The sequence below is a fragment of the Carassius gibelio genome, chromosome A8 (genome assembly GCF_023724105.1).
Source record: "Carassius gibelio isolate Cgi1373 ecotype wild population from Czech Republic chromosome A8, carGib1.2-hapl.c, whole genome shotgun sequence".
Classification (NCBI taxonomy): Eukaryota; Metazoa; Chordata; class Actinopteri; order Cypriniformes; family Cyprinidae; genus Carassius; species Carassius gibelio.
In genome coordinates this window covers 4,546,577-4,572,997 of record NC_068378.1, presented here as the reverse complement: position 1 = coordinate 4,572,997, position 26,421 = coordinate 4,546,577, and the positions used below count along the sequence as shown (strand labels likewise).

The following is a 26,421-nucleotide window of genomic DNA, read 5'->3' as shown; positions in this document are numbered from 1 at the left end:
AATTCGTCCCACCAAGAGCAGAGACTACATTACCCATACACCCTTGAGTTTTACAAGTGAAAAGCATATGCGTTGCTTTTGCCACTATTTTTCTATTATTTTGCTATTTTTCTATGGTTATGTTACGTTTTATAATTAATTTTATGTAGGCTACATTTTGTAAAAAAAAAAATCTATACACTTTTGCACATTTTATTTATGTTCAGTAGCTCTTTCTAGTTCAAGCAAATCCACAAACTAATAGAAGGATTTACTATTTTTTATAAGGTTATCTGTTGACTGCTGTACAGTATATAAAACCCCTTCAGTATAGTTGTTGTTACCTCAGGGGATGAGGGGAGGTATATAAAAAAAAAGAATAATAATAGAGTACCGGCACCTCTTTTGGGCCACTTAAAGCACTACCTCAGACTAACAGCAGTCCTCACGTCCAGCTCTGGCATTTGAGGATTGGAAGAGATGTAGTTCCCGCTCATTCTCCTGTCACTGCAATCCCACTGGATTCACACCAGACCAGTCTGTTCGTATGTGACACGGAGCAGAGGTCTGAGGTTTGAGAGCAGCGGTCTGACTGGAGGCATTATTCATGCAATCAGGAGCGAGCCTGCTGAGCTTGTGTAAGAGGATTAAGGCTGGCATGGCTGGAGTTTTTAAGGTTAGCACAGGTGTTGATAAGCTAAGCACCTGCATCTGTTGGACTCATTATAGTGCAGTGCTGATGTGTGCTGTAATGAGTCTGATAATGGCCAGTAGGAGAGAGGTGTGGGTGGTAAACGAGCAGCTTTGGTGTTTCTGCATGTGATAGCCCTAGGAAAAACTCACAATAATTTAAAAAACTGGATTTTGTTATCATTTTATTATCACTTTCTACAACTAAAAAAACCTTTAAAATCTGTTCATACTGTTCTTGAAACAACATTTTATTTTTAAGTACATCTTCAAATGTGACAAGAGGAATATCAGAATAACTTCGATGCCGCTTATTCTTCATTAAAAGCAGAACTACACACCAGACAGGAGAACTGCAATCTCATAAACCTCATAAATGACTGCAGAATAAGTAAAACATTATTAATGCACATAATTATCGTGAGTACCGCCACATATCACATCCTTATTAGCACTCAACTACTTGTACATAATAAATATATCAAACAAATATGAACCATCAGATAATATAAAGCAAAACAGGCATTGCAAAATAAGGAAGAATTTTGTAACAAAGTATTGCTGGTTTCATTTCCACGTTACATTCATTTCCATGTTTCAAGGTTTTAACAGAAATGTCCACACAGTTTCAGTTTAGCATGCATTTTGTAAAGTTATTTTTCATCAACCTGTTTTCTACTCCACAAATGTATTTTCCATAATACATGCAATTATGAGTTAATGTTTATAGTACACTGATATTTATACTACAAAAGGCCAATATACTGTTATATGACACAATGAAGCAATTGTTCTGTTTATTTTTCACATGTTTTATGTTTCCCCCATATATTTCAAATTACGCATTGCATTGAGTTCAGTTTTATGGGCAACACTTTACAATAAGGTTTCATTTAGTTGACTACATTAGTTAAGATGATATTAATCTTAATGCTCATTTTGTTTTACTAATAATTTACATCAAAAGATGTATTTGTTCATATAATTTAATGGTCCTGAGCTAACATTAACTAACAACGAACAGTTGTTTTTGTATTAAATAAATTTAACAAAGATAAATGAATACTGTAATAAATGCGTAGCTTATTGTTAGTTAGGGTTAGTTCATGTATTAACTAATGTTAAGTAATGCGACCTTATTGTACTGTACAATAAACCAGACAGAAAATTAATAGTATCTTTTTTTTCTTTTCTTTTTTCTCACAGTTAACATGAGATAATTTTAATTTTATGTTCATTTGTCACACCACAGAACCATGTAAAATTACTTATTGAAGATGAAGGTAATTTAAAATTGGGAGGAAAATGGTAAAAGTTACAGGACCTTAGCTTTTGACTTAGATTTACTGAGTTTTTTCCTTCTCTTAAATACACGTACATTTTAAGCTAAAAAGTTTATGGACAACTGCCCAGATGTAAAATAATTTATGTATCATAAATATATTTTGTAATCTTAACTTTACTTTATTCTCTCATTGTAGCTAACCTTTTTTAGAGTTGCACCCAAGGGTGCTGGAGGACCCTATACGATCCAGCCGTCCCCCGAAACAGCCAGACAGGCTTTTGCTCCGGGTTGACATGAGGAGATCTATGAGGCGATTCCTCTGCGTCTCAAATCCATCCGGGGGGCTGGTGTCCTCCGCCGGAGCTGCTTCCTCCTCTCGGTCTCTGTCTCTGTCCCAGGACGCAGAAGCCGGGCTCTGCTCCAGCGCCGGGAGGCTGTCCTCATAATCGACGGCTCTCTCAGGAGCCTCTTCTGCGGCCACCGCCTCCTCAAGCTGCTGCAGCAAGCCCTGGATACCACAACAGAGTCGATTTAGCCATTCGGTTCAAATATTTTCTCTTATTATTTGCATGCTCAAAATGATATTGGTGTTTTTTCCTGTTTGCATTACATTAAATCTCAATCTCATGAAACTAAACACTGGTAACATTTAGATGGTATCGTCTAAAATACATCTAAAATACATTTTCAAGTCCAAAACTATTATTTAAAGGGACAGTTCACCCCAAAATGGAAATTCTGTCATCATTTATTGACCATCAAGTTGTTCCGAATCGGTGGTTCTTCTGTTGAATGTAAAACATATATTTTGTAGACCAGAAAAATATCTAATTGTGTGTTCAGTAGAAGACAGAAACTAATACAGGTTTGGAACAACTTAAAATTTCCATTTTTTGGATGAACTATCCTATTAGCATCTCTGAACCAAGCTATATACATTAAATTATCACAGCAACTGGGTTAAATTGGTGAAGTTGGTAGAAATAGCTTTTGACAATCGTTAACGATCATCGGCTACTGAGTAAACAAATCCTAATTCTCTTAATTTCACTGCAAGTTCTCTTATTCAAAGCAGAAATACCTTCAGCTTGGCCATGTTGCTGACGGGACTGTGTCTGCTCAACATGTGAGCTTGTACATCCATCTGGCTCCAGAGCAGGAGCAGTAGTCCTGTGAGAATAAGTCCTCTGATCATCTCCGGCTGTGGGCTGTGGGCTCTTCCTCTTTGAGCTGGCCGTCTGTCTGCTCGGCTCTTATAAAGGGACAGTTGACTGTCAGGAGCTCATCCTCAGTAAACTGTCTGAAGTGCATTCCGACACCTCGTCTGTGATAACGCTCCTGGAGCAGATTTCCTTTTAAGAGTCTGTTTGGTGCGGCGGCTCGCTGGAGAACTCCTGATGTGTGCCGGAGGGTCTGTAACTCGGACACAAACAGTGACCTCAGGCATCATGGGAATGCATCCGCTGCACGAGTGGCTCACATGGGTCCGGCATCACTTCATTACTGATACAAACTAGAGACAATTATACCATAAGGGGTTAAAACAGACGGTGGTCTATATATAGGTCAGTGATGTTGACCTATATATAGTTGATTTACCTTGTGCATGTTTATGCTAACTAATATATATATATATAATAGCTGACAGGGGAGAATTAATTTTGTTAAATGTTTTACTCAAGTGAATATTTCTCAGGACTTTTATTATTATTATTACTTTTTCTTTGATAGATAGATAGATATTCTTAGAAGTCTTGACTATGTATATATTGTTTATACAGTTATTTATTGGCCTATATATATATATATATGTCTGTGTGTTGTTGTCTTTGTGAACTGGAAGCTTATGTCACTAAAACAAATTCCTTGAATGCTTCGCAATAAAGATCTTTCTGATTCTGATTCTGATATCTGATATTATATATATATATATATATATATATATATATATATATATATATATATATATATATAATACTTTCTAAAGTAAAACAGGCCATCTTCCATATGTGAAATGTATTTATTGTTTAATTATATATATATATATATATATATATATATATATTTAAGTTATAGTTATGTATGTAAAAATATTTGGCATAAAAATGACAAATAGAGACAAAATGCTTCTTATTATTATTCTTAAAATAGTCTTTACAATATTCTCAGTAATGCTAAAATAACAAGAAAGTAATATAATAATAATAATAATAATAATAATAATAATAACAATAATAATAATAACAGACAAGGACAATATTAAACTGTTTAGAAAAACAAAAAAATATAATAATTTGCTATACATAAAACATGTGCCAAACATATGACAACCTTTTAGTTCACTAGCTCTGTTTTCTCCTATTCATGAACATCTTTGACTGCCAGGCATTTTGTTCTAAAGTTCACCACCAGACGTTGTGACGACATAGGCCTAAACTATTCTGAATGTTCGTGAAATGTTGTATGTAACTCAGGATAGTGACCTTGAGTAATGTGAAGTACTGTTGCTCTCCATGGTGCTGAAACAGGTTCGACTGATAAATGACATCCTGAGGAGGGTCTGGGGAATATTTACGACTGTTTGATCAGTGCAAACATGTTGTTGTTGTTGTCAGACAGATAGTGCAAGAACTTTACCCTTCGTCTTAAACTATATTTATAAAGAACACGACCCAAAAGGTCAATGAAACCTCATTTCCTTATGATTTAAAACAGTTGATTATGTATTCAGTGAAAACTCGTGCTGCATGTGTTCATACAGAAATAAAGATTTCTGAAACCAAGGCGTGTGTAAACATTTATTACAACTGATCTGAAAGACATTTACATTAAATATGCATATAGATACATAACTTGACTAGTTAAACAATTGAATAAATATATAAATAAATATGCATGGTTAAGAACAATTTTTGGAAAACACTGTAAAAAAAAAATATTTTGTCAGGTATCCTAAAAATGTGCTTCGAAAGTGACATCTTGTTTTTTGTTGATGTCAAAAATATAACTTAATATGTCTAAATCAACCTGAATACATTAGGTTACGCCAACAAAAGTCATTGTAAAGTCAGATCAAGTAGAAATAACTTAAAGTAATGCCAGCGATAAAAAAAAAAAAAAAAAATGTTTTAGAGTGTAGAAGTTCCTAATCATTAAGACGTCACCACTTCTTAGAACCTGGAAAAAGAGAAAAACAGAGAAATTGGTTGTACGTTAGTGAACCATAGACATGTATCATTATAATAATATACACATTGATAGAGAGTTTTCCACTAACAGTTTTTAAATTTGCTTTTGCAGTACGCGATGTCCATTTTAACTGTTGCTGTACGATACATAAATGAAGTGGTTACCTGAACGCCCGGCGGTGTTACACCCCAGAGATGACATGGACCCGATTCTGTCCAGTTTGCGCCCGAAACACCCGGAGTGTCTCTTGGAGTCCTGCCGGACCATCGTCAGGTCCCGAGCAGACAGAGAGTCCCTCGTGTCAGTCTGGGGTGGAGACTGAGCGTGGGTTTCCTCAGGTTTAGCCTCCAGTTTCGTCAGTGTTTGCTCTTGAGAAGCAGCAGGAATGGACTCTTCCAGTCGCTGTAGAAGAAGCTGACAGGGCCATATATGCGGCTCATTAGTTTGCCCTATTGAGCGAGCAGTATTAAGCAAGTTTTCCTCTCTCATTCCTGGTTTTTCATCTTACCTTTAAGACATCCATGTCCTCGCTGGTTAGGGATGTGTTTTGCAGCGGGAACGCGCCGATGAGCTGCACGCTGAAAAGCAAGAGAAGGCCGACTAAAGGAATGACTATCGACTTCATGTTTCCTGGAGTATTTAGCTGCTCTTCTGTCTTCCGTGTCGTTGTCTGTATACTCTCTCAGTGGAGCCTCGAGCTCTTTTATACTTTAAAGTTTGACATGCCAGTAATGTGAAGAATGGCCGTTGCATTCCGACACCTCAGTCTGATAAAGGCTGCTGTCGGGAACGAGTCATTTAAAGCTCACAGACGAGTCCAAATGGGCCATGCACTGACGGGAACACCTTCAAGATTTCATTTTACTCTAGGCCTACTTCTCTGAAATCAATCACACTGAGTGTCAAACACTGACTTTAAGGCAAGTTACTGTATACTACATGATTATATAGCCTACGCTTTATCTAATAATGCTAGAGTGAGCAGTTTATAGGCTGATATAGCCTATTATAACTCATTAATATGTAATAACTGTGAACATTAATCAACACAGTCTCAAGATTATTCATATGAATTCACTCAAAGTTTTGTCATCTGCTCGCGCTCCAGGTTTACGGATCGAGTTTCATGCATTTTTATACAAATTGATACAAACCGTTTAGTGACCTGCACAGTGGCGTAGCAAGACAGCCCTGGGCCCGTATGCAACAATATTTGTACATTGTACATGTCAGAGACGCAAAATGCGCACCCTGTTTGCTTTCCATTTTTTATTATTATTTTTTTTTTATTACAAAAGTTTTGTTGATATTGTGAGTGCACACAAATATAAGAAGACCCTTTGCAGTTCCGAATGATGTAAGAGCAAAAATGACATTTTTTAGTAACCACTGTTATTAAGAAATAGACAGATAGAAATAGATAGATAGATAGATAGAGAGAGAGAGAGAGAGAGAGAGAGAGAGAGAGAGAGAGAGAGAGAGAGAGAGAGAGAAATCGCACTGACGCCTAAGCGTGCTATGGCTCGCACTTTTGGCACAAACGACTAGATGAGCCTTATAGCACACATTTATCTGGTTAAATTCTTAAATTGATATGTTGAAAAGTATAGAGTGTAGGCAAGTTGTGTTAATTTGAAAAGAAGTCTAAATTGATCAAACATGCTCATCACGCTTCCTGCATCTGGTCACTCAGTTGTTCCTACAAAAAAAAAAAAAAAATAAATAAAAAAAAACTTAAAGATTGTGATGGCTGCAACAGCAGCTGTGTAAGGGGGAAGAATAAAGACACAGGCTCCAGTTGGACTCCTGGGCTTGGCGGGCCCCCAAACTGCCCAGGCACATATGCACCTGCACTCTAAAAACTGCTGGGCTGAAAAAAAACCAATTTGGGTTATTTTGGCAATCCAGCGCTGGGTCAAAAAGGGACAAACCCAACGTGCTGGGTTGCTTTTTTATGGTTTAAAATTACTACATTGCAGGGCTTCAAAAACGAGAGCAGGTGTTTTTTCTACTGAAACCTTTAGAAAATTTTCGATTTCTTTTTGCATGTAATGCTTGATAAGGCAGCATTTGTGAACTCAGCACCGCTTTGCAGCCGTTACCGGAGAAACATACCTCTCCTGCTCTTAAAGCGCCTCCTGCTGGAAGAAAATGAACTTACGGAGTGCCGCCACCAATTGAGTGTAAGGATGTGGGAAACACTGCATTGCTATGTTAAAATGAACCCAAGTTGAGCTACGAATTAAACCTACATATATTGTTCATTTTAAATATCACTTTTACACAAAAATAATAACTATCATAAGGTAAATATTTATTAAAAACAAGAGAAAAGTCAAAAAGTGACATGCATTTAAGAGGAAATGCAGAAAAGTATGGCATTAACAGCTACAGAGTTCATAAATAAAGCATTTAACAGTTGTTGAATATAACTTTTAAGATCAAACTGGACTTTGTTAAATTTAATATATTGTATAAAAATATACGAAAACACTTAATAAATGTACAATTAGTTTGGTTCTTTACCAGCTATTCTAGCATGATAGTACACAAATAACCACAACATTAACACTGATATTATAACCTTTAACAGACGAGTGTGTGAAGGAATGGGAGCATGTAGAGTGTAAACTCTTCTCCTAAACATCACAGAACAAGCATTTAACATTGTTTTTACAAGTGATGCACTTACAGTTTGTTTCATAGTCCATGAATACAGATCATGCATCACTGTCAACTTTCATGATATAGTAGTTTCACTGATATAGTCATGAAGAAGCCCCATCAGCACAGCATGTGACATCTTCTACATCATCCAGAGCAGCGTCCTCCTTTAAAACCACTGCTGCGTCAGTTTAGGGGAAAGGATGTTCTCCTCTCTGACCAGCATTCATCCCAGTCACCGCTTGCTCTCCATCAAAGAGAACAAACATTTGGAAAAAAAAAAAGAAAACATTTAATCATTTAATAAAATTATCGATTTTCAGACAGAGGTGTATTCACATCCGTAAGTATAGGTAAATAGTCTGTTTTAAAGTTTCAACACTGTGTGGTTGTTTAGTGTCTGTCTACCACAGCGAATGAGAGAATGATTACTCCGAATCAGATGAAATGAGCATGTAATCTCACTGTTGTTGCCTCAAAATGTGAAGTAAACCGGCAGGAGACAACAGAAACATTTATTTTATAAAAATAACTTACATAAAATCTGAAAAGAATAATGCTCTACTATGTCTCTGACTTTTGACATCTACAAAAACAAAAACAAAAAAAAATATTTTACTCTTAGCAAAAAACGAAAACAAAACAACAACTGATAACTAATAACATGAAATTATGACGTTTACTTGCCTTAAACTATCTTTCCCTCTCTTCTGAAGAAGCTGAGGAAACCGCCTCCTCCTCACACAAGCAGACTTGTGTGTCCTTAACTCCAGTTAGTTTGAGTTCTGCAAAGAGCGACATCAATAGTTTCAATAAAATATGAACATATTTGAAATAAACGGGCAGTACATAACAGAAATATTAATTAAAAAAATAATAATAACTCACATCAGTCTCAAAAGAATTAAGTTATGTTGTCTGTGACTCCTCACACAAACAGTTCTGTGTCTTTAACTCCCGGTGCAGACACGACGAAGACATGGGCTCAACAAGTCTGAAATATTACATGTAAAACATACTTTTAACAGTTACCACTTTAGCAGCCTCAGAATAATTATGCTAGTCTTTACTACACAATACCGTTTCCTTTAGGAGACTAATGTACATTCAGTTTAACCGTGAAAAATAAGATAACAAATTAACATGAGTGTAACTGTAACCATAACCGTCTATTAATGCCTGATAATGTGCAGATATTAGTGCAGATAATGTAAAATCGTATGTAAATATGACACAAGACACTCACGGACGTTATATTAAAAGTACCTCTTCTGTTCTGTAACGTTAAATGAGGCCGTTAAGCGTATTTTTCTATATAATGTTGAGCTCTTTTGTTTCCGCCTTTTAATAAACCTTCTGCCTTTCATACAGCTGGGTAAACAATAAACGATAACTTTATATTTTGAATCTTTACTTATCGTAATGTCTTTCACTGGCTTCTCGCTTCTTCCACGCTGAGAAAATGGCGGCTGCTCGCACTCACTGGAGAAGTATGATCTGAACGTGACGTGCATGTTAAAATCGAGACCAATTTTCAACCCAAACTTGGGTTAAAACAACCCAAAGTCCTACCCAGCATTTGGGTTGAAAAAACAACCCAGCGTTTTTTAGAGTGTACCCTGTACGTCCAGACGCTATGCCACTGGACCTGGACCACCCTGGGACCCATCGCAGCAGAGTGCGGTGCAGGACAACGCTTGACTCATGTGTGCGGGATGCGGGAGAATAATTGGGGTCTGCTCACACTATTGTGGCAATTTTAACCGTGCCAGTGTACGTTTGACCCCCAAAACCTGGTTTGTTTGACTACTCTGTTTAGTAGTCCCTGGCCCAAACTGGAAAGAGGGTCGGCTCAGCTCTGGATTGTGTGAGAGCTAACTGAGCAGGAGCGCGTCTTCTGATACATGATGCATGATTTCCAGAATATTTCTGAGCGGTAAAAGCGATAGATCTGTAAAGTAATATATTGTGAGAGGGACGTGTGTAATGCACTCCACTGTGCTGAGCAAGCGCTTCTCAGCTGTCTTCATGTGCTATCGGAAGCTTCCCATTTCCAACTTACAAAGTCATGTTTATGAGCTCTTTGCATTCTTATCCCATAACAGAGACAGTGGTTTGTGAATGTTGATGCTTGGCTTTAATAATTTGATCTGGAACATCCCCTCCTGTGACCCATATTTGTTCTGTATGTGTAGAGCCAGTGAGCAACGGACTTTCATAATAATGAAAAACTGCGTTAAGATGCTATAAAATAATTGTCGGCAATTCGTGAACGAGTCAGTCAGTGTACTGTTTGAGTACATGAATTACTCCGGGATATTGGTTTGTTTGAACTCAGAGGGAGTGTCAGCCACATTAAAAAAGTGAACAGCTTAAGTCATTTGTGGATTAATGTTTATTGGAGACGTGAACCGTTTCAAACGATTCAGTTCGATTTGGTGAACTGGTTCAAAAAGATCCTGTTACATCGAAGGATTCTTTCGTGAACTGCTTTGTTTTGAACTCTCTCTCACAACAGACACGGAAGACAATGCTGAATAAAGTCGTAGTTTTTGTTATTTTTGGACCAAAATGTATTTTCCATTCTTCAACAAATTCTAACTGACCCTCTGATGTCACATGGACTACTTTGATGATGTTTTTCTTACCTTTCTGGACATGGACAGTATACCGTACACACAGCTTCAATGGAGGGACTGAGAGCTCTCAATATCTTAAACTGTGTTCAGAAGATGAACAGAGGTCTTTACGGGTTTGGAACGACATGAAGGGTGAGTTATTAATGACATAATTTGTATTTTTGGCTGAACTAACCCTTTAATGCTAAAGCTTTAACTTGCCCAGCCCTGATATATAGGTAAATAGATCAAATAGATTTTCTCATGAGATCAGGTTGACATTTGTAAAAAAAAAAAAAAAAAAAAAAAAATATATATATATATATATATATATATATATATATATATATATATATTTATTTATTTTTATTATTGTTATTATAATTTTATGATGTAATGGACACATGAAGTGCACATTTTGATCAGCTGTTGCTCTAATGAGGTTCAACTCGAAAGATCTGAATGAGAAAGTTTATTATGTATTAATATACAATGTTATACATTTTTAGTGAATTTCCAATCCTAGTTTGAAATATGTTTATTCTATGCAACTGTTAAAGCGTATTTAACTATTGTTTTCATATAAATCAAACTTCTTGAATTGATTTATGATCATTCCCTTCATTGTCTTATGATCTCCCAACATTTCTGTGCTTAAATCGTCTGTTTCCCTTTGTTCCAGCTTGTTCTGTACTCTCTGAATCCAACACGTTCTCATTCCCAACTCGTCAGATACTTCTCAATACTATCTACGTTTACAAACCTGTTTAAATAATTAAATGCGACTGCATCTGGCACATAGAGCAAACAACCGAGAGCAATGGGGTTCCACACATGTTGAGAAATTAAAAGGGACACCCAGGGCATAAAAAGTGATGCCAAGGGTCCCTGACCAAGAGTCCATACTGTATGTGATGAGCTGAGAGTGATCTAGCGGTTAGGGTTAACCCTAACCCTACTGACAAACAAAGAATAGGCTGGGTTATATAACACCATTTCATAGTGAAAGAAATCAATGTATGATTTACTTTACTTTTTCAGTATAAAAAGTAATATTGTTTGTGTCAATAAAGGATCCATGTGATCACAATAAATTGGACTATAGATAAAACATACAAAAAAAGTTTATAATTTAAGCAATTTTACTCATGAAAAAAAGAGTACATTAATTTCACTAAGGTTTAAATAGTCCAATTTGGCACTTTTGAAAGTCTGATTCATTGTAGAATTAAAAAAGCACACACACACACACACACACACACACACACACACACACACACACACACACACACACACACACACACACACAAATACATTTATGACTCCTGATATGCCCCTGTAGCCAAATGCAAGGAGCAAAACTGTGTTTTAAAATTAGTTTTAAATTGTTACTTTTTGTATTTCTTTATGTTTATTTTGAACGAAACTACCAAGACATTAACACATGCATTATGTTGAAGTCAATGCATTATATTAACGCATTCGGCTAATTGACCTCCTATTCATCGTCAGATATACTCACTTCAGTTCTAGACCATACTGACACACGTTATGCAAAATGTTTATTTTGCAGCAATATACATTCTCTGCAACACGATTGTATTGTATTTAGGGAGGACATAATAAATAAATACATAAATAAATAGATGCAACAATACAAAGCAGCAGTCATGGAATCTTAAAATACAAACTATTTACATGTCTAAATCTTAAATAAATAATGACCAACACATACAGTATCACCTGAATACAAATCTACGGTAAACTTTCAGTCAATACTTCTTTATCTAAGATGTGCCATGCCCACGTGTGTCAATTATTTCAAAGTCCCAACCTGCAAGAAGTGACATGACATGAAGTAATGAGACATGACTTATTTAATTTATAATACGCGTGTGAACAGTGTTACATAGGCTATCTAGTCAAGATGACCTAACATCTCCTAACATACCTCTGCTTAACACCCGAGTCCGCTAAAAGACCCGATTCTTTCGAGTCTGACCCCAAAGCAGCTCCTCAGCCCGCCTTTCTTGAATCGGCTCCACGAGCGCTTGGATGTGGACAGTAAGTCTCCTAGGAGACGCTCGAACGCGCTGTCTTTCCCAGCCAGCGCTGAGTTGCGCGCGTCTGATTCCCACAGCTGCTCCGCGCGCTCGTTCAGTGCGCTCTTCTCCGCTCTCGCATCTTTCTGCTCCATCTCCGACTCCACAAACGGCGTGTTCACTTCTTCATCTAACAACTGCTGAAGACTCTGCTATAAAAAAAGTATATGATTAGCCAGAGTCTAATAAATTAAGAGTGTGCCAAGACAGAAAGACTGACCTGTAAACTGGTAAGTGGTTTGGCACCGACCAAGTTTAAAAGTAGAAGTGAAGACACGCAGAATATAGAGATGTTGGCGATCATTGTTCAGTTATTTTGGAGGTCAGCACTCTTTAGCGGTGGCTGTGCGCGGCTCCGTTCACTCTTCGCTCGAACCCAAGCACCGTGTCCAGGTGCGCGCTTTTATTTCGCCGATTTCGTCACGGTCACCCAGGAAAATCCAGAAAACCATACGGGGAGGGCTTTCCATTTTCATTAGGATCCCACCTCGTTTATCGAACATTACAATGGTGACGTGCAGGAGGCTCCTTTCAGTCGTCAAAGCATTAGAGGGAATCATAAGCGCACTTACACTCATCCAATCCCAGTGTTTTTTTATGTATTTTTTTTTTAATCCAATATATTGCGCATTTAGTTAAAGGCAAATTTAGGCACAAGTAAGAGCACATTTTACCTGCGCAGAAGCTGCCAAGTGTTCAGTCTTTGATATTTTCAATTGCAGTAGCCTATTTATGTTTTTTAAAATGATGCATGAAACAAAACATCCCTCTGGCTAGCTAGAACCTCAGTTTGAGTTTACTATGACAACAGACAAAGAAGAGACTGTTTAATAAATGCCGAAAAACACTGCTTTCGCAGACAATATATGAAGGTTTTGAGGGCAGCATGATATCCCACAGTCCTGTGATTTATATTTCCCCCCAATGTTTTTTTCATGTCTTCAGAGAAATAATCATTGTAGTTGAATTTGTTCTAGATCATTAGAGGTGATGATGCCTTGGAAGCCTGCCTGAGTTTCCCTAGGAGGTAAACAAATGTCGCCTTCAGTTTCGGACAGCCATTGTCTGTCAGTTCAGTTCCCTGGTTTTCATGCAGACGGTGTGTGGTTAACTCTCAGTCTGGGAAAGTCTTCTCAAAAGAGATGCCTCGCTTGTTCTCAAGGCGATGTGAATGCACAGCAGTGGGATCATCCAATGATGCGAACGTTTCTTTGCACATAAAGATGACCCATCGAAACAAAAGAAATGACTTTTCAGAAAGCTTCAAACGATAGAAAGAGCCACTGAATCCAAGTCTTCAGCTAATTTTCTCATATTTATGACAGGCTTTGTGGCTAAATGTTTTTGGATATTTGAAACACATTGGAAAATCCAATCACAAAACGTACAACACACACGTACTACAATGGAAAGCAATTTGTCAATACTAGCTAGAGTATATAATTTTTCAATTAATGAAAAAATACTCTCTAATTTTCTCAAAAAGTGTAAAGACCGTGACTTTTTGTCTCAGCCATTGGCAAGTGAGTATGTGACCAATGGGAGAGAGCAGAAATGTTTGGGAAACCTGTTTGAAAACAAGCATTCTTTGTACATTTCCTTTGGTGAAATTACACACTTCAGCTTTAACCCATCACTGTCCCTCATTACTTTCACATTGTCTGTTTGGCTGCGTTTATTATACACTCTCATATTTCATTCGGGCAGCTCTTAACTTCAAGCACAGTTCACTGAGCACTGCTCTTTCCCTGATGAGAAGCCAATGGGGCTAATTAAGATTTTAATGACAGGCTGCACCGCAGTCTGTTCCAAATGTCATTTATTTGCTAAAGAGACCATGTACATAATGTATAACAAATGTGTTACAAAGAAAATGATCAGCAAACTATGATAATTAAGTATTCAGATATGTTTGAAAGCATTTAATTTCAACATAAGCCATTTCAACATCACAAACAGTGTTTACAATTTTGGTCCCCAGAGGGAAAGATATCTTCTAGATGGCCTCTGACCTCTTTTCCTAATAGCTGTGTTAGATGCCGATGGCTGCTAAAATGCTAATCAGTCCCTGTTTGCCTTCATACTGTGCTCCAGTGGAAAGCTAGCGAGAGATCATCAGTCAAGCCCTGGCCACCTGTCCTCCTCATGCTGGGTGGAAACCAGCCTCAGGGCTTTGTTGGTTCGAGCCAGGCCTCTCTTGATATTCAACCCAAACCTGAGTAGCCAGCAGCCATGTTAGAAGGTTGAGATACATTTATCTTAAAGTTTCTCCCTCACCCTCCCTTGATCTTGCCATGAGACTCATATGGATTTTATTTATTTATTTATTTTTGCAGGGTTTGCTCACATGCATGTTTGAGATCAGACCTTTAACACTAGCTTGCTCTATTCGTTTTCTATTCTCTCTGTTTTCTTTTTATTTACTATATTATTTAAAAGCTCATGCTACATGTACTGTGTTAACCTAACTAAGACTTGTTATAGCACTTGTATATCATTGCTATTTTGTTGATTTTGATTGCTTCCATTGTCCTCATTTGTAAGTCGCTTTGGATAAAAGCGTCTATGAATAAATATAAATGTAATCACTGTTCACAAAAGCAGTTTACTAATTTAAAGGAATTATTTGGGTTCAATACAAGTTAAATAGGAATTAAATTATTATTATTATTTTTATTGTGGTACTGAGTGTTTTTGCTGGGAGCATTACCTATTTTTCAAATTCCTAACTGTCACAAACATGGGTTGTATGATGGTATGATGATGAGTGGGCGAAGGAATAGCAACCAAGGACAGGGGACAAGAGTTGGCAAAGGGATGAAGGATGGAGCAAACAGGACCAGGGAGACAACGATGGAAGAAGTAGGCGGGAGTAAGAGGAACCAGAAGGTGGAGGTCCAGAGCCCAGCCAAGAATGAGGTCCAACGTGGAGTCGCAGAAGGGAGGAGTCATGGTGGTGTCCTGGGAGGAGGAGTCAGGAGGACGAGCTCCTGCAACAGAGCTGGCGGTGAAGATCCAGTTGAAGCTGAAGAGACAAGGAGTCTGGGTGATGCCAATGTCCCACCGTGGAGCCGGAAAGACTGGTGGGGTAACCAGCTATGGTGAAGATGAGGGAGCTAGGAGCCAAGGCAGTGTCAATGTGTCATTGGGCCAGGGTGGAGTCAGGGATCCAATGGTTGGAGGCGAAGATAGGAGATCCTCACGCCTAAGTGGCACTGGTGACTGGAAGACCTGAAGCAAACACACATAGGTGATGGCATGCAGAGGGTGAGCTGAGGAGATGACAGGTGGCAGCGGAGACGGGATGGAGTTCTTGGCGTGGAAGGTGGAGGTAGATCGATGCTTGCACAAGGTGGTGCCAGAGTCAGGTCAAGTCACCTTTATTTATATAGTGCTTTAAACAAAATACATTGTGTCAAAGCAATGATAGAAGCATAGAACTCCATCTCATCCCCGGGCAGGTCCTACATTTCTGGAAGAAAAGATCAGCTCCAAGTTTTTTCCAGGGCAGTCTGAGTGGCGGGGATGGTATCATAGGTTCGGTGTGCCGGGGTTGATGTATCAAACATGTCTCACATTGCACAACCATTTTTGCAATTTGACTGCATATGCCCAACCATCACACTGACTGCTGTGCGCAAGCTCTAAACTTGGATATTCCCATATGTCCCTCATGCAGTCAGGTTCAAATTTATGTCTGCATTTTCTCTGGGATGACCACTCCTTGGCCCTTCATTAAAAAGCCGTTTGCAATGTGCAGCTCAATTTGATGGACTCAGTAAAGTTTAATGTCTTTTTCTAGCTCCTCCTGTCTTGGCCAACCTACTTTGCATCGCTCCATCAGCTCCCTACAGATCCTGTCATGTTGCTGCTCATCTGCTATTGGTTGTAGCTTTGCTTGAGACACTGGCAAGCAGTGATGTACTGCATCCACAAACACTTGTGCTTCTTTTTCCATTTCCTTTTCTTCACTTGACAGTTCTCTGACTATAGGGGCTCTTGACAGTGCATCTGTAGCAACTACTGACTTGCCTGGAACATGCACTATGTTGTATGTATATCTCAGAAGACTTAGATGGAATCTTTGAATCCTTGGGTGCAAGTCATCCAATACTTTTGTTCCCAAAAGTGCCAACAATGGTTTGTTTTCTTTCTCTATAGTTAAATGAAGGCCGATCTTGTATGAGCTGAGTCTTTCACAAGCCCATGTTACTACCAAAGCCTCCTTTTCAACTTGAGCATACTGTATCTCTGTTCTGCCTCAGACAGGGATTGTGAAATAAAAGCCACTGTTTGGCATTCTTTCTGGACATTTTTGTTTTTGAATCAGGCTCGTACTGTGCTAATACCTAGACCAGTGCTTTTCAACCTAGTGGGTCACGATGGCATTGCAGCTGGGCCTCCAATTACTATTAAAATAAATAATAATATTGTTAATATATGTCATAACATAATAACATCATTTCATATATATAATTAAAGAACAAAAAAAATATTAAACTGTAACTATGCTTCCACTATTCGAGCTCGCTGATTGGTTTAAGAATAAATCGTGTCTTTGTTTTTCCCTTCAACACAGCAGCTGCATGCAACGCAGCTGCTCATTGGTTTCTCGCCAGTTTTTTCACTCTATATCTGCTCTCAGTTTGTGCATATCACTCAAGTCTGACTCTAGTCTTGCTTTGTCCAGTGCTCCAGTTCTCTGACGGTTTTGACTGCTCGTCTCAACCATGCTCTGCATGTTCCCTCCTGACTGCTTGCTCCGCTGACTGTCTACCCGCTGCCGAGCTCTGCCTAGGTGCTGAGCGGTGCCAGCCCGAGTTATTTTCTGTTCATTGACAGTTCATTCAATAAAGACAGTTAACAATCTAGCTTCTGAGTACTAAGTTATTAACCAACAATAGCAGTGTCAGTTAATTTTTTTTTTGCAGTGGGCCGCTCAAACAAATGTGTTTTGTTCTGTTGGCTGCGAGTTGATAAAGGTTGGGAACCACTGACCTAGACTGATGCCAAGTCATATTTGATCTTTTCAAAAGCTGCTTGCTGCACACTGCCCCATATCCAGTCATTCTGCTTTGCTAGTAGATCACGCAGTGGTTTTGTATCATCAGTGAAATGAGGAATTATCTTGCTCATATATGTGGCCATGGCCAGGAGACTTCACATATCTACTGTTTTTTGGGGTGTAGTCATCTTTACAATAGCCTTTACCTTTTCTGGATCTGGTGCTGTTCCTTCTGAATTCACTTTGTGGCCCACAAAAAAACTTGGGCTTTATCCTTACCACAAACTATCATAACATCATTGTCAGGGGTGCGTACTGGAGAGAGGACTCAGATGCAGATTTAGAAAAAGGAGAATCTTTATTCTCGCCACAAAACACAAAATAACATAAACAATAACGAAAAGCTCTGGCGCACACAGAGATCTCTGAGCTGGCCGGCACACTGCGGACCACTCGCGCTGCCGGATCTCCGAATTACGGATCCTTTGACACAAGAACAGAAGGTGAGACTGATACTGAGAAACAATGCAAAACATGGACAAAGACAAAACAATCTACTCACGACCACAGACAGAAAAGCAGAGACATATAAAGGGAGTGGGGGAATGAGCGACAGGTGGGGAAAATCAGCTTGTGATATGCACAACCCCGTCATGATCAGCGCTGATTGCCCAGACCACGAGCTACTGAACAGACAGGACAACACAGACCACAGGGGAAGCTGAGACGGCACCCTGCACCATGACAGTACCCCCCACCTCACCCGGAGGACTCACCATGACGCTGATGAAATTGATCTTCACTAGTTCACGCTTACATATAATTAGCTGAGGTATGGTATGCGTATTTGGCGTGCTGTCCGGGGAAGGGCTCCGAGCTCGGGAATTGCCCGAAGCTAGAGTACCCCCCCTTCCCCGTATATTGTAAAGTGAACTTGAAGTGAGGAGATGGGGTGGAGGAGGGATGCTGATAAACCGTCAATGGATAGAGGTAAGTCAGCGATATTTATACTGTGGGATTGATTACTTGATTGTGGTCCACCTGTGATGATTAGGCTAAGTATCTGACGCGCTCCTCCCGAATCTTCATAGATAATTACATTTCACTAGTTCACGCTTACATATAATTAGCTGAGGTATGGTATGCGTATTTGGCGTGCTGTCCGGGGAAGGGCTCCGAGCTCGGGAATTGCCCGAAGCTAGAGTACCCCCCAAAAAGGCAAATGTACAGGAGGACAGCCGCCAGTTTAAAGAATGCCCCCCAAAAAGCAGAGTACTGGCGGGGGCTGATTTGGTTTCTGAGAAGTTATCTCGTTGGCAGGCTGGAAGGGCCTACGTACTCCGGAGGGAGCGACTTGGGCGTTGAGAGAGTAGGCCCTACCAGCTGCAGCTAGTGAACTACGTGGTTGTTGGCGTCCGGTCGGTAGGGCTCGGGCCGATGCTCAACTGGAGTTTTTTGGCGTTGGATCGGTGAGCCCTGCCGGCCGATGAGGAGGAGCGTCGTGGTTGTGGTGCCCGACCGGGAGGACCCGAGTTGCCTCGACCGGAATAGGTCACGGTGTCGGCGTACGGGCCCTACTGGCTGATAGCCCCTGCTATTCAGTGGGTGAAGGGCCTAACGCTGACCGAGAGGGCCCATGAAGCCTCCGACAGGAGATTGAGACTCAGGATGACGGACGTCTGGGTCCTCTCGGTTAGGCAGATAAAAAGCTTTTGGGCCAGCCGACAAGGAGGACTCTGGCAACATCCGAAGGGAGATCCCGACTCACGGCATCGGCTGGATGAGATTCACTTGCGGCTGGCAAGCATAGGCCCGTCCGGGAGACTCTCGCCAGACGTCTGAAGGGAGCGCACGCGACAGACGGGTAAGCCTCGGCGGACGGGGAGGGTTGGAAAGGAAAACCCGACTGGGAGGACTCTCGCAGCATTCGATGGGGCCTCAAACTCAGAACATCGAACGGGTAAGCCTCGCCAGACGGGGTTAAAAGATGTGAGAGTAGCTGAGGGTAGCTTTTTTTTTTTTTTTTTTTTTTTTTGCAGGATTTGGCGAGAGGACGAGACTCGTGGCGTCGGACGGTTAAGCCTCGCCTACCGTCAAATGGAAAGGTAAGTTGTGTGGCCGAGAGACTGTTGCCGACGTTCGAAGGGAGCACACACATCGAACGGGTAAGCCTCGCCGACCGTAGGGTGGAAACGTAAAGCAAGTCTGACCAGGAGGCTCTCGCCAGCGTCCGAAGGGAGCACACACATCGAACGGGTAAGCCTCGCTGACCATAGAAAAGGAAAAGGTAAGGTTGTCTAACCGGGAGGCTCTCGCCGGCGTCCGAAGGGAGCACGCGCATCGAACGGGTAAGCCTCTCCGGATGGCGGACAGAAAAGGTAACGATAGGTGGCCAGGAGGCTCTTGCCAGCGTCCGGCGGGGACAAACTGGGTGAGCCTCGCAGGCCGTAGGTTGGAAAAGGTAAGTTTGCGTGGTCGTTAGGCTGTCGTCTGCGTTTAAGGGAGTTTGCTACTCCTGGCAAGAGACGGTTTAGCCTTGGTGACCATAGGAAGGAAGGAGAGTTTATTGTGTGTTAGGTACTTGCAGCATTTAAGCAGCTTGCTTGTAGGTTAGTAACCTGAAACACACAGTAGGGTCGTGGTTGGCTGGCCAGGAGGCTGTCGCCGGCGTCCGATGGGAGCACTCACATCGGACGGGTAAGCCTCGCTGGCCAAGGGTGGAAAAGGTCAGGTTGTCTAGCCAGGAGGCTCGGACCGACGTCCGATAGGAGCTTAGCTCCAGGAATCGAACGGGTAAACCTCTCTGGCTGAAGGACGGAAAAGGTTGTCCGGCCGGGAGGCTCTTACCTTCGTCCGACAGGAGCTTAGCTCCCGGATAGAACGGTTAAGCCTCGCTGGCCAAAGGACGGAAAAGGTAAGGTTGACTAGCCGGGAAGCTCTCGCCTACGTTCAATGGGAGCCTTGACTCCATGCGTTGGGCGGGTAAACTTCTCCGTACGAAAGACAGAAATGGAAAAGCAGGTAGCCGGGGGCTTTCACCTACGTCCGAAGGGAGTGTGAGCTCCAGGCAACGAACGGGTAAGCCTTGTTGGCCGCAGAATGGAAAAGGTGAGGTTGTCTGGCCGGGAGGCTCTCGTCAGCATCCGATGGGAGCTCAAGCTCTTGGCATCGAAGAGAGAAGCCTTGCCGGCCATAGGATTGAAAAAAGGTAAGGTTATCTGGTCGGGAGGCTATGGCCAGCATCCGGTGTCTTTTTATTTATTATTTATTTATTTATTTATTTATTTACTATATTTATTTGTATTTTCATTTATTATATTTATTAAAATTTGCGACACCAGATGGGTAGTCTCTCCAGCCGTCGGAGGGAAAATTGAGATTGTTTTATCTGCGAAGAGCCCGTTAGTGTTCGGCGAAAGCGTAACTTGCGGTATTGAATGGGTACATCTTGCCATCGAAGGGAAAATTTATTTGGGCTGCAATGTACTCATTGGTGTTCGATAGGAAAATGTCGCTTTTTTTTTTTTTTTTTTTTTTTTTTTTTTTTTTTTTTTTTTGGCTTTTTTAATCGGGTAAGCTTCGCTGGTGGTTGGATGGAAAGTCCAAGATTGATTAAGTGGGAAAGCATCTGGCAGGATTTGAATATTTGCGTTGTCAAACGAGTAAGCTTTGCTGATAGTTGAATGGAGAAGGCAAAGGTTGGTTCAACCGGGAGCCCTCTTGCAGCGCCTGGCAGGGAGTTCGATACTAAGGATGATTTATTTGTCTAAGAGGGTAGACGCTGTGAGGCTTACTTGGATAATTGTTTAGCACATCCAATGAGCTGCTTCCGATAATGAGTCCGAAAAAATCTTGGTGCAGTCATAGTATCCGAAATTAAGTGTGCAAAAATAAATTAGGATTTCCTGTGCCAGTGTACCCCAAATGGGTGCCATGTATCGGCGGTGTGGTCATTGTCAGCACGTGAGATCGATGGTACATATCGACGATGTAATCGTGCATGGGTGGAGTAAGAGAAAGATTCTTTATACTGTCTGAGATTACTATTTACCATTTTGACCATGCAGGTGCACGAAAAGAGCCTATGGAATCGCCCATAATCAAAAAAAAAAAAAATATATATATATATACTTTCGGAAGTACTGATACACTGGTATTAAGTATAAATACTATATTTAAATACTGCTAGTTCATGTAGTCGGCACTACGATCATCTCGCTTGTCCAATGATTTTTTTTTTTTTTTTTTTTTTTTTTTTTTTTTTTTTTTTTTAAACCTACGGGCTCACATCGTCCTTTGAGGGCACGGGCGAGCGGGAAATGCAGTGCTGAGATGGGATAACGGAGCGGTTTGATTAATTAAGGTAGGCCGAATTAAGGTAGGCCGCCTAATGATTATTATAAAAACGTTGGTTGGAGAATGGGCCTAATATCGTCTTGGCTATTGTCGATACATGATGCTATCACCGCAACCTCAGATGCATGGCATGCCTTTAGACGGAGGTGATGTGTGGTATTTTTTTTTTTTTTTTTTTTTTTTTTTTTTTTTTTTTTATATATATATTTAAGTGTAGGAAAGGCTCCTGCGGGAGCAGACGCTGCAACAGCAGTGGGGAGAACGGGAAAGGCTCCTGCGGGAGCAGACACTGCTACGGCAGTGTGGAGGTACAGGAAAGGCTCCTGCGGGAGCAGACACTGCACAGCAGGGAGAAGGTGTAGGAAGGCTCCTGCGGGAGCAGACACTGCACAGCAGTGAGGAGGTATAGGAAGGGCTCCTGCGGGAGCAGACACTGCTGCGGCAGTGGGGAGATACGGGAAAGGCTCCTGCGGGAGCAGACACTGCTGCGGCAGTGGGGAGATACGGAAAAGGCTCCTGCGGGAGCAGACACTGCAGCGGCAGTGGGGAGATACGGAAAAGGCTCCTGCGGGAGCAGACACTGCTGCGGCAGTGGGGAGATACGGGAAAGGCTCCTGCGGGAGCAGACACTGCTGCGGCAGTGGGGAGATACGGAAAAGGCTCCTGCGGGAGCAGACACTGCTGCGGCAGTGGGGAGATACGGAAAAGGCTCCTGCGGGAGCAGACACTGCTGCGGCAGTGGGGAGATACGGAAAAGGCTCCTGCGGGAGCAGACACTGCAGCGGCAGTGGGGAGATACGGGAAAGGCTCCTACGGGAGCAGACACTGCAGCGGCGGTGGGGAGATACAGGAAAGGCTCCTGCGGGAGCAGACACTCCAGCGGCGGTGGGGAGGTACAAGAAAGGCTCCTGCAGGAGCAGACAATGCAGCGGCGGTGGGGAGGTACAGGAAAGGCCCCTGCGGGAGCAGACACTGCTGCGGCAGTGAGGAGGTACATGAAAGGCTACTTGCTTCGGCTGCTGTAGATGTTGGCTGTGGGAAGAGTAAAAAGTGTTAGTAATATTTGATGGGGCAAGCTAAAAATGGATGGGTAGCCTACTGTGTTACCAGCTTAGCAATTTGTTGCCTGATTTGACGATTCCTCAGGCCTTGTCCACCTTATTATGTTCCTGTTGGAAAAGCATCTTTCCTCTCATTTGGCCTCCGGGCTCTTTAGACGGACTCCCGAGTGGATACGTTTGGAACGCTGTTTTCACGTTGTATTATGGACTGTGGAAACAGGGGCTTTTGGAAACGATTGAGCATGTTTAGTCTTGTAAGGCGTTGTACCGAAAGACATGATTATAGCAGTAACGTTAACCCCTTACAAGATACCCCCCATTTTTGGCATGGAGGCAGAAATTATATACCCAAAATAAAGATGTTTCTGTTCATGATTCTTTCTGACTAGATCCATGATCAACATTTGTCCACGAGCTAACACTTTGACGTTTACCGTTCAGGAATAGGAATAGTTTTCCTGACATGATGGAAAATTAATCACTGGAATTATGTTTTATCGAAATATTGGTCAGATATAAAAGCCAAAGTCTTTGGACTTCAATTGATGCGCGGCTTATCCAGATCAAGTAAGAGAGTGATGTTTAACGTGCTGTGAAAACGAAACATAGACTGGGGCCGTTGGCGATGCTTGCAGCAAATGGGTTAACGGCAGTTATGTGCTATTTGCTTCCAAGTGGTTTCTAAAGAGACTTACTTTCCGGTTTTCCGTATTACGGTCCTTAAAAGGCGATGGTAATTTTACTCATGCTTGCTATCCTGCATCAAAACACGAGGGCAGATGCGTTTTAGATTAATTTTGAGTGATCACGCCAGTGAATGGTAAAATAGGTCCCTAAATGATTTGGTCCTACCAGAAGACTTGCATGCAAATGAAAATTTTTAAATTAAATTAAGCATTTAGCAGGCGCTTTTATCCAGAGACTTTTTTTTTTTTTTTTTTTTTTTTTTTTTTTTTTTTTTTGAACTTATGTCTGTATCATTTCGGCGAGGTTTAAACGTGCGCGGTAAGGCGAATGTAACAATAATAATAATAATAATAATGCATTTTATTTGTAGGAACAAACGCCAAAAGCAATACAATAATTCATTAAAGACAGACAGTCTTGAATAAATGTGACTTAATCAACAAAAATCGCCCAACATAGGTGCATGCAGAAGAAGTACATACCATAGCTTAGGGGCTTCATATGAAAAGGCTCTTTGCCCCATGGTCTTTAGCTCACATTATGGCTGGTGAAGTGGAGAGTTAGTAGAGCGAAGAGAGCGTGATGGAATATCAGGACTGATGAGTTCACAAAAATACTCAGGTGCAGTCCCATGAAGTGCCTAGTATGTTAAGATAAGAATTTTAAAATCAATTCTCATGTTTACGGGAAGCCCGTGTAATTGTGAAAGAACCGGTGTAATGTGTTCGCGAGGAGAAGTACAAGCGTGCGGCAGAATTTGTATACTGAAGCTTGCTCAACGATTTAGCTGGAAGGCCTGAGAACGAGGCATTACAATAATCTAACCTAATGCCTTTGGCTTCGTGGTTAAAAAGTGGCATCATCATCCGACGGAACGGTGTATCTGTAGTCCAAAATCTATGCGGAATCCACACCCCGGATCAGCGGGTGGCGGTAATGCACCTTTACGTTGGTTTGCCAAAACCTCCATAAAACACTACTAGAAGAAGACGGAACAAAACTTTAGCCGCAAAACTGCTTTTAGATGCAACACTTTGAATGCAAACTGCCGTAAAAATCCAATGAAGAAAAAGAAGAACCTGTTTTTTAGCGTCTTCGCCTGGAAATGTATTAGTCTGCGCGCCGCTAGAGGAAGCGGCCTCAAACTGCCACTCGGCCGGAACGCCGTGGTGAAAGGCTGAACCGTGGTTGGATTCTTTCTGCTGCAATCCAGCGCTCGACGAGAGCTCGGTCTCGGGCGGCGCGATCGTGTATCGAGCAGGCAAGCTCGGAGTTGCACGGTCTATTGGCCACGATGTGTGGCTTGGCGAGGATAGCAGCTGTCGCGATGACGCTTAATGCTGCTCAACGGCCGTGTTTGGCTGGGTAGAAATGATCTCGGGTCCGGCAAAAGCAGCAGGTCTTATAAATCCCCTGTGTAGCACTCTTCGTTGGTACGAAAATTGGGTCTGTGATAAGGTGACTGACGAGGCGAACCAGCATGCTGATAAACCGTCAATGGATAGAGGTAAGTCAGCGATATTTATACTGTGGGATTGATTACTTGATTGTGGTCCACCTGTGATGATTAGGCTAAGTATCTGACGCGCTCCTCCCGAATCTTCATAGATAATTACATAATGAGTGCGATCCAGAATATCGCGAGCCGGAACCCAGCATCTCTCCTCCGGACCATAACCCTCCCAGTCTACCAGATATTGATGACCTCTACCCCTACGCCGAACATCAATGAGTCGCCGTACAGTATAGGCAGGCGACCCCTCGATGAGCCTAGGAGGTGGAGGGGCAGAGGTCAGGGGCTGAAGGGGGGAGCGAAAGGCGGGTTTAATCTTAGAAATGTGGAAAACCGGGTGGATCCTTCTAAACTGAGGGGGTAATTTGAGCCGAACTGACACCGGACTAAGCACTTTGGCTATGGTAAACGGTCCAACAAATTTGGGTCCCAGTTTACGTGAGGGCAGTCTGAAGTTAATGTCCTTAGTAGACAACCAGACTCTCTGACCACACATGTAAAGTGGGGGCTTAGTACGGTGACGGTCCGCCGATGCCTTGTTCCTCTCGCCAGTCCGAGTGAGGGCTTCTCTGGCGATCCTCCAAGTACGGAGGCATCTCTGAATAAACGCATTCCCCTTGAGAGGGGAATAGAGGTGGCTGGTAGCCTAAACAGCACTGGAAGGGAGACAAACCCGTAGATGAGACCGGGAGGGAGTTATGCGCATACTCTACCATGGTCAACCTGGAACTCCAAGATGACGGTTCAGCAGATGCCACACAGCGCAGGACTCTCTCCAAATCTTGGTTTGCACGCTCGGCCTGACCATTAGTCTGCGGGTGATAACCGGAAGATAGGCTTGCAGTCGCCCCCAGCTGTCAGCAGAACTCTGTCCAAAACCTAGACACAAACTGGGGACCTCTGTCAGAAACCACGTTCACCGGGAGGCCATTAATACGGAAAACGTGATCTAAGACCGTAGTCGCTGTCTCCCTCGCTGACGGCAATTTGGGGAGGGGAATAAAATGGACCGCCTTTGAGAACCTGTCCACCACAGTGAGAACCACCGTCTTGCCCCTAGATGGAGGCAAGCCAGTCACAAAGTCCATCGCTATGTGTGACCAGGGCCACGAAGGGACCGACAACGGCTGAAGTAGCCCTGCAGGGGGTCGATTGGATCCCTTACCCGAAGCGCAAATCGGACAGGCCGACACAAACCGTCGAGCATCCTGCACCACGGACGGCCACCAAAACCGCTGCTTGATTAACCTACAAGTACGAGTCACTCCAGGG

At 41.9% G+C, this 26,421-nt stretch overlaps 3 protein-coding genes across 5 annotated transcripts; all 3 read right to left on the bottom strand.

Moving 5' to 3' along the window:
• Positions 1-837: 837 nt before the first annotated feature.
• LOC128018209 (natriuretic peptides A-like) lies at positions 838-3,198 on the bottom strand. Its single transcript, XM_052603582.1, has 2 exons — positions 3,036-3,198; positions 838-2,462 (listed from the first exon to the last, which is right to left on the bottom strand). The coding sequence occupies exons 1-2, from the start codon at positions 3,147-3,149 to the stop codon at positions 2,151-2,153; spliced, it is 426 nt and encodes a 141-aa protein (XP_052459542.1). The 5' UTR covers positions 3,150-3,198; the 3' UTR covers positions 838-2,150.
• A 1,546-nt stretch (positions 3,199-4,744) lies between these two features.
• On the bottom strand, positions 4,745-5,803 carry LOC128018211 (brain natriuretic peptide-like). 2 transcript variants are annotated; one of them, XM_052603584.1, is made up of 4 exons: positions 5,652-5,803; positions 5,308-5,557; positions 5,111-5,131; positions 4,745-5,072 (listed from the first exon to the last, which is right to left on the bottom strand). In XM_052603584.1, the coding sequence occupies exons 1-3, from the start codon at positions 5,766-5,768 to the stop codon at positions 5,115-5,117; spliced, it is 384 nt and encodes a 127-aa protein (XP_052459544.1). In that variant the 5' UTR covers positions 5,769-5,803; the 3' UTR covers positions 4,745-5,072; positions 5,111-5,114. The 2 variants fall into 2 exon arrangements, with proteins under 2 accessions (XP_052459544.1, XP_052459543.1); XM_052603583.1 differs by having other exon boundaries at positions 4,745-5,131.
• A 6,133-nt stretch (positions 5,804-11,936) lies between these two features.
• On the bottom strand, positions 11,937-12,960 carry LOC128018212 (C-type natriuretic peptide 3-like). 2 transcript variants are annotated; one of them, XM_052603585.1, is made up of 2 exons: positions 12,748-12,960; positions 11,937-12,679 (listed from the first exon to the last, which is right to left on the bottom strand). In XM_052603585.1, the coding sequence occupies exons 1-2, from the start codon at positions 12,829-12,831 to the stop codon at positions 12,383-12,385; spliced, it is 381 nt and encodes a 126-aa protein (XP_052459545.1). In that variant the 5' UTR covers positions 12,832-12,960; the 3' UTR covers positions 11,937-12,382. The 2 variants fall into 2 exon arrangements, with proteins under 2 accessions (XP_052459545.1, XP_052459546.1); XM_052603586.1 differs by having other exon boundaries at positions 11,939-12,676; positions 12,748-12,956.
• Between the last annotated feature and the right edge of the window lie 13,461 nt (positions 12,961-26,421).

Bases quoted from the DNA above. Each gene is read 5' to 3' on its own strand.
- LOC128018209 (XM_052603582.1), bottom strand. From the start codon at position 3,149: ATGATCAGAGGACTTATTCTCACAGGACTACTGCTCCTGCTCTGGAGC. The intron at 2,463-3,035 runs GTATTTCTGCTT...TGTGGTATCCAG, and splicing joins GCAACATGGCCAAGCTGAAG to GGCTTGCTGCAGCAGCTTGA.
- LOC128018211 (XM_052603583.1), bottom strand. From the start codon at position 5,768: ATGAAGTCGATAGTCATTCCTTTAGTCGGCCTTCTCTTGCTTTTCAGC. The intron at 5,558-5,651 runs GTAAGATGAAAA...TGGCCCTGTCAG, and splicing joins AGGACATGGATGTCTTAAAG to CTTCTTCTACAGCGACTGGA.
- LOC128018212 (XM_052603585.1), bottom strand. From the start codon at position 12,831: ATGATCGCCAACATCTCTATATTCTGCGTGTCTTCACTTCTACTTTTA. The intron at 12,680-12,747 runs GTCAGTCTTTCT...CTTTTTTTATAG, and splicing joins AACCACTTACCAGTTTACAG to CAGAGTCTTCAGCAGTTGTT.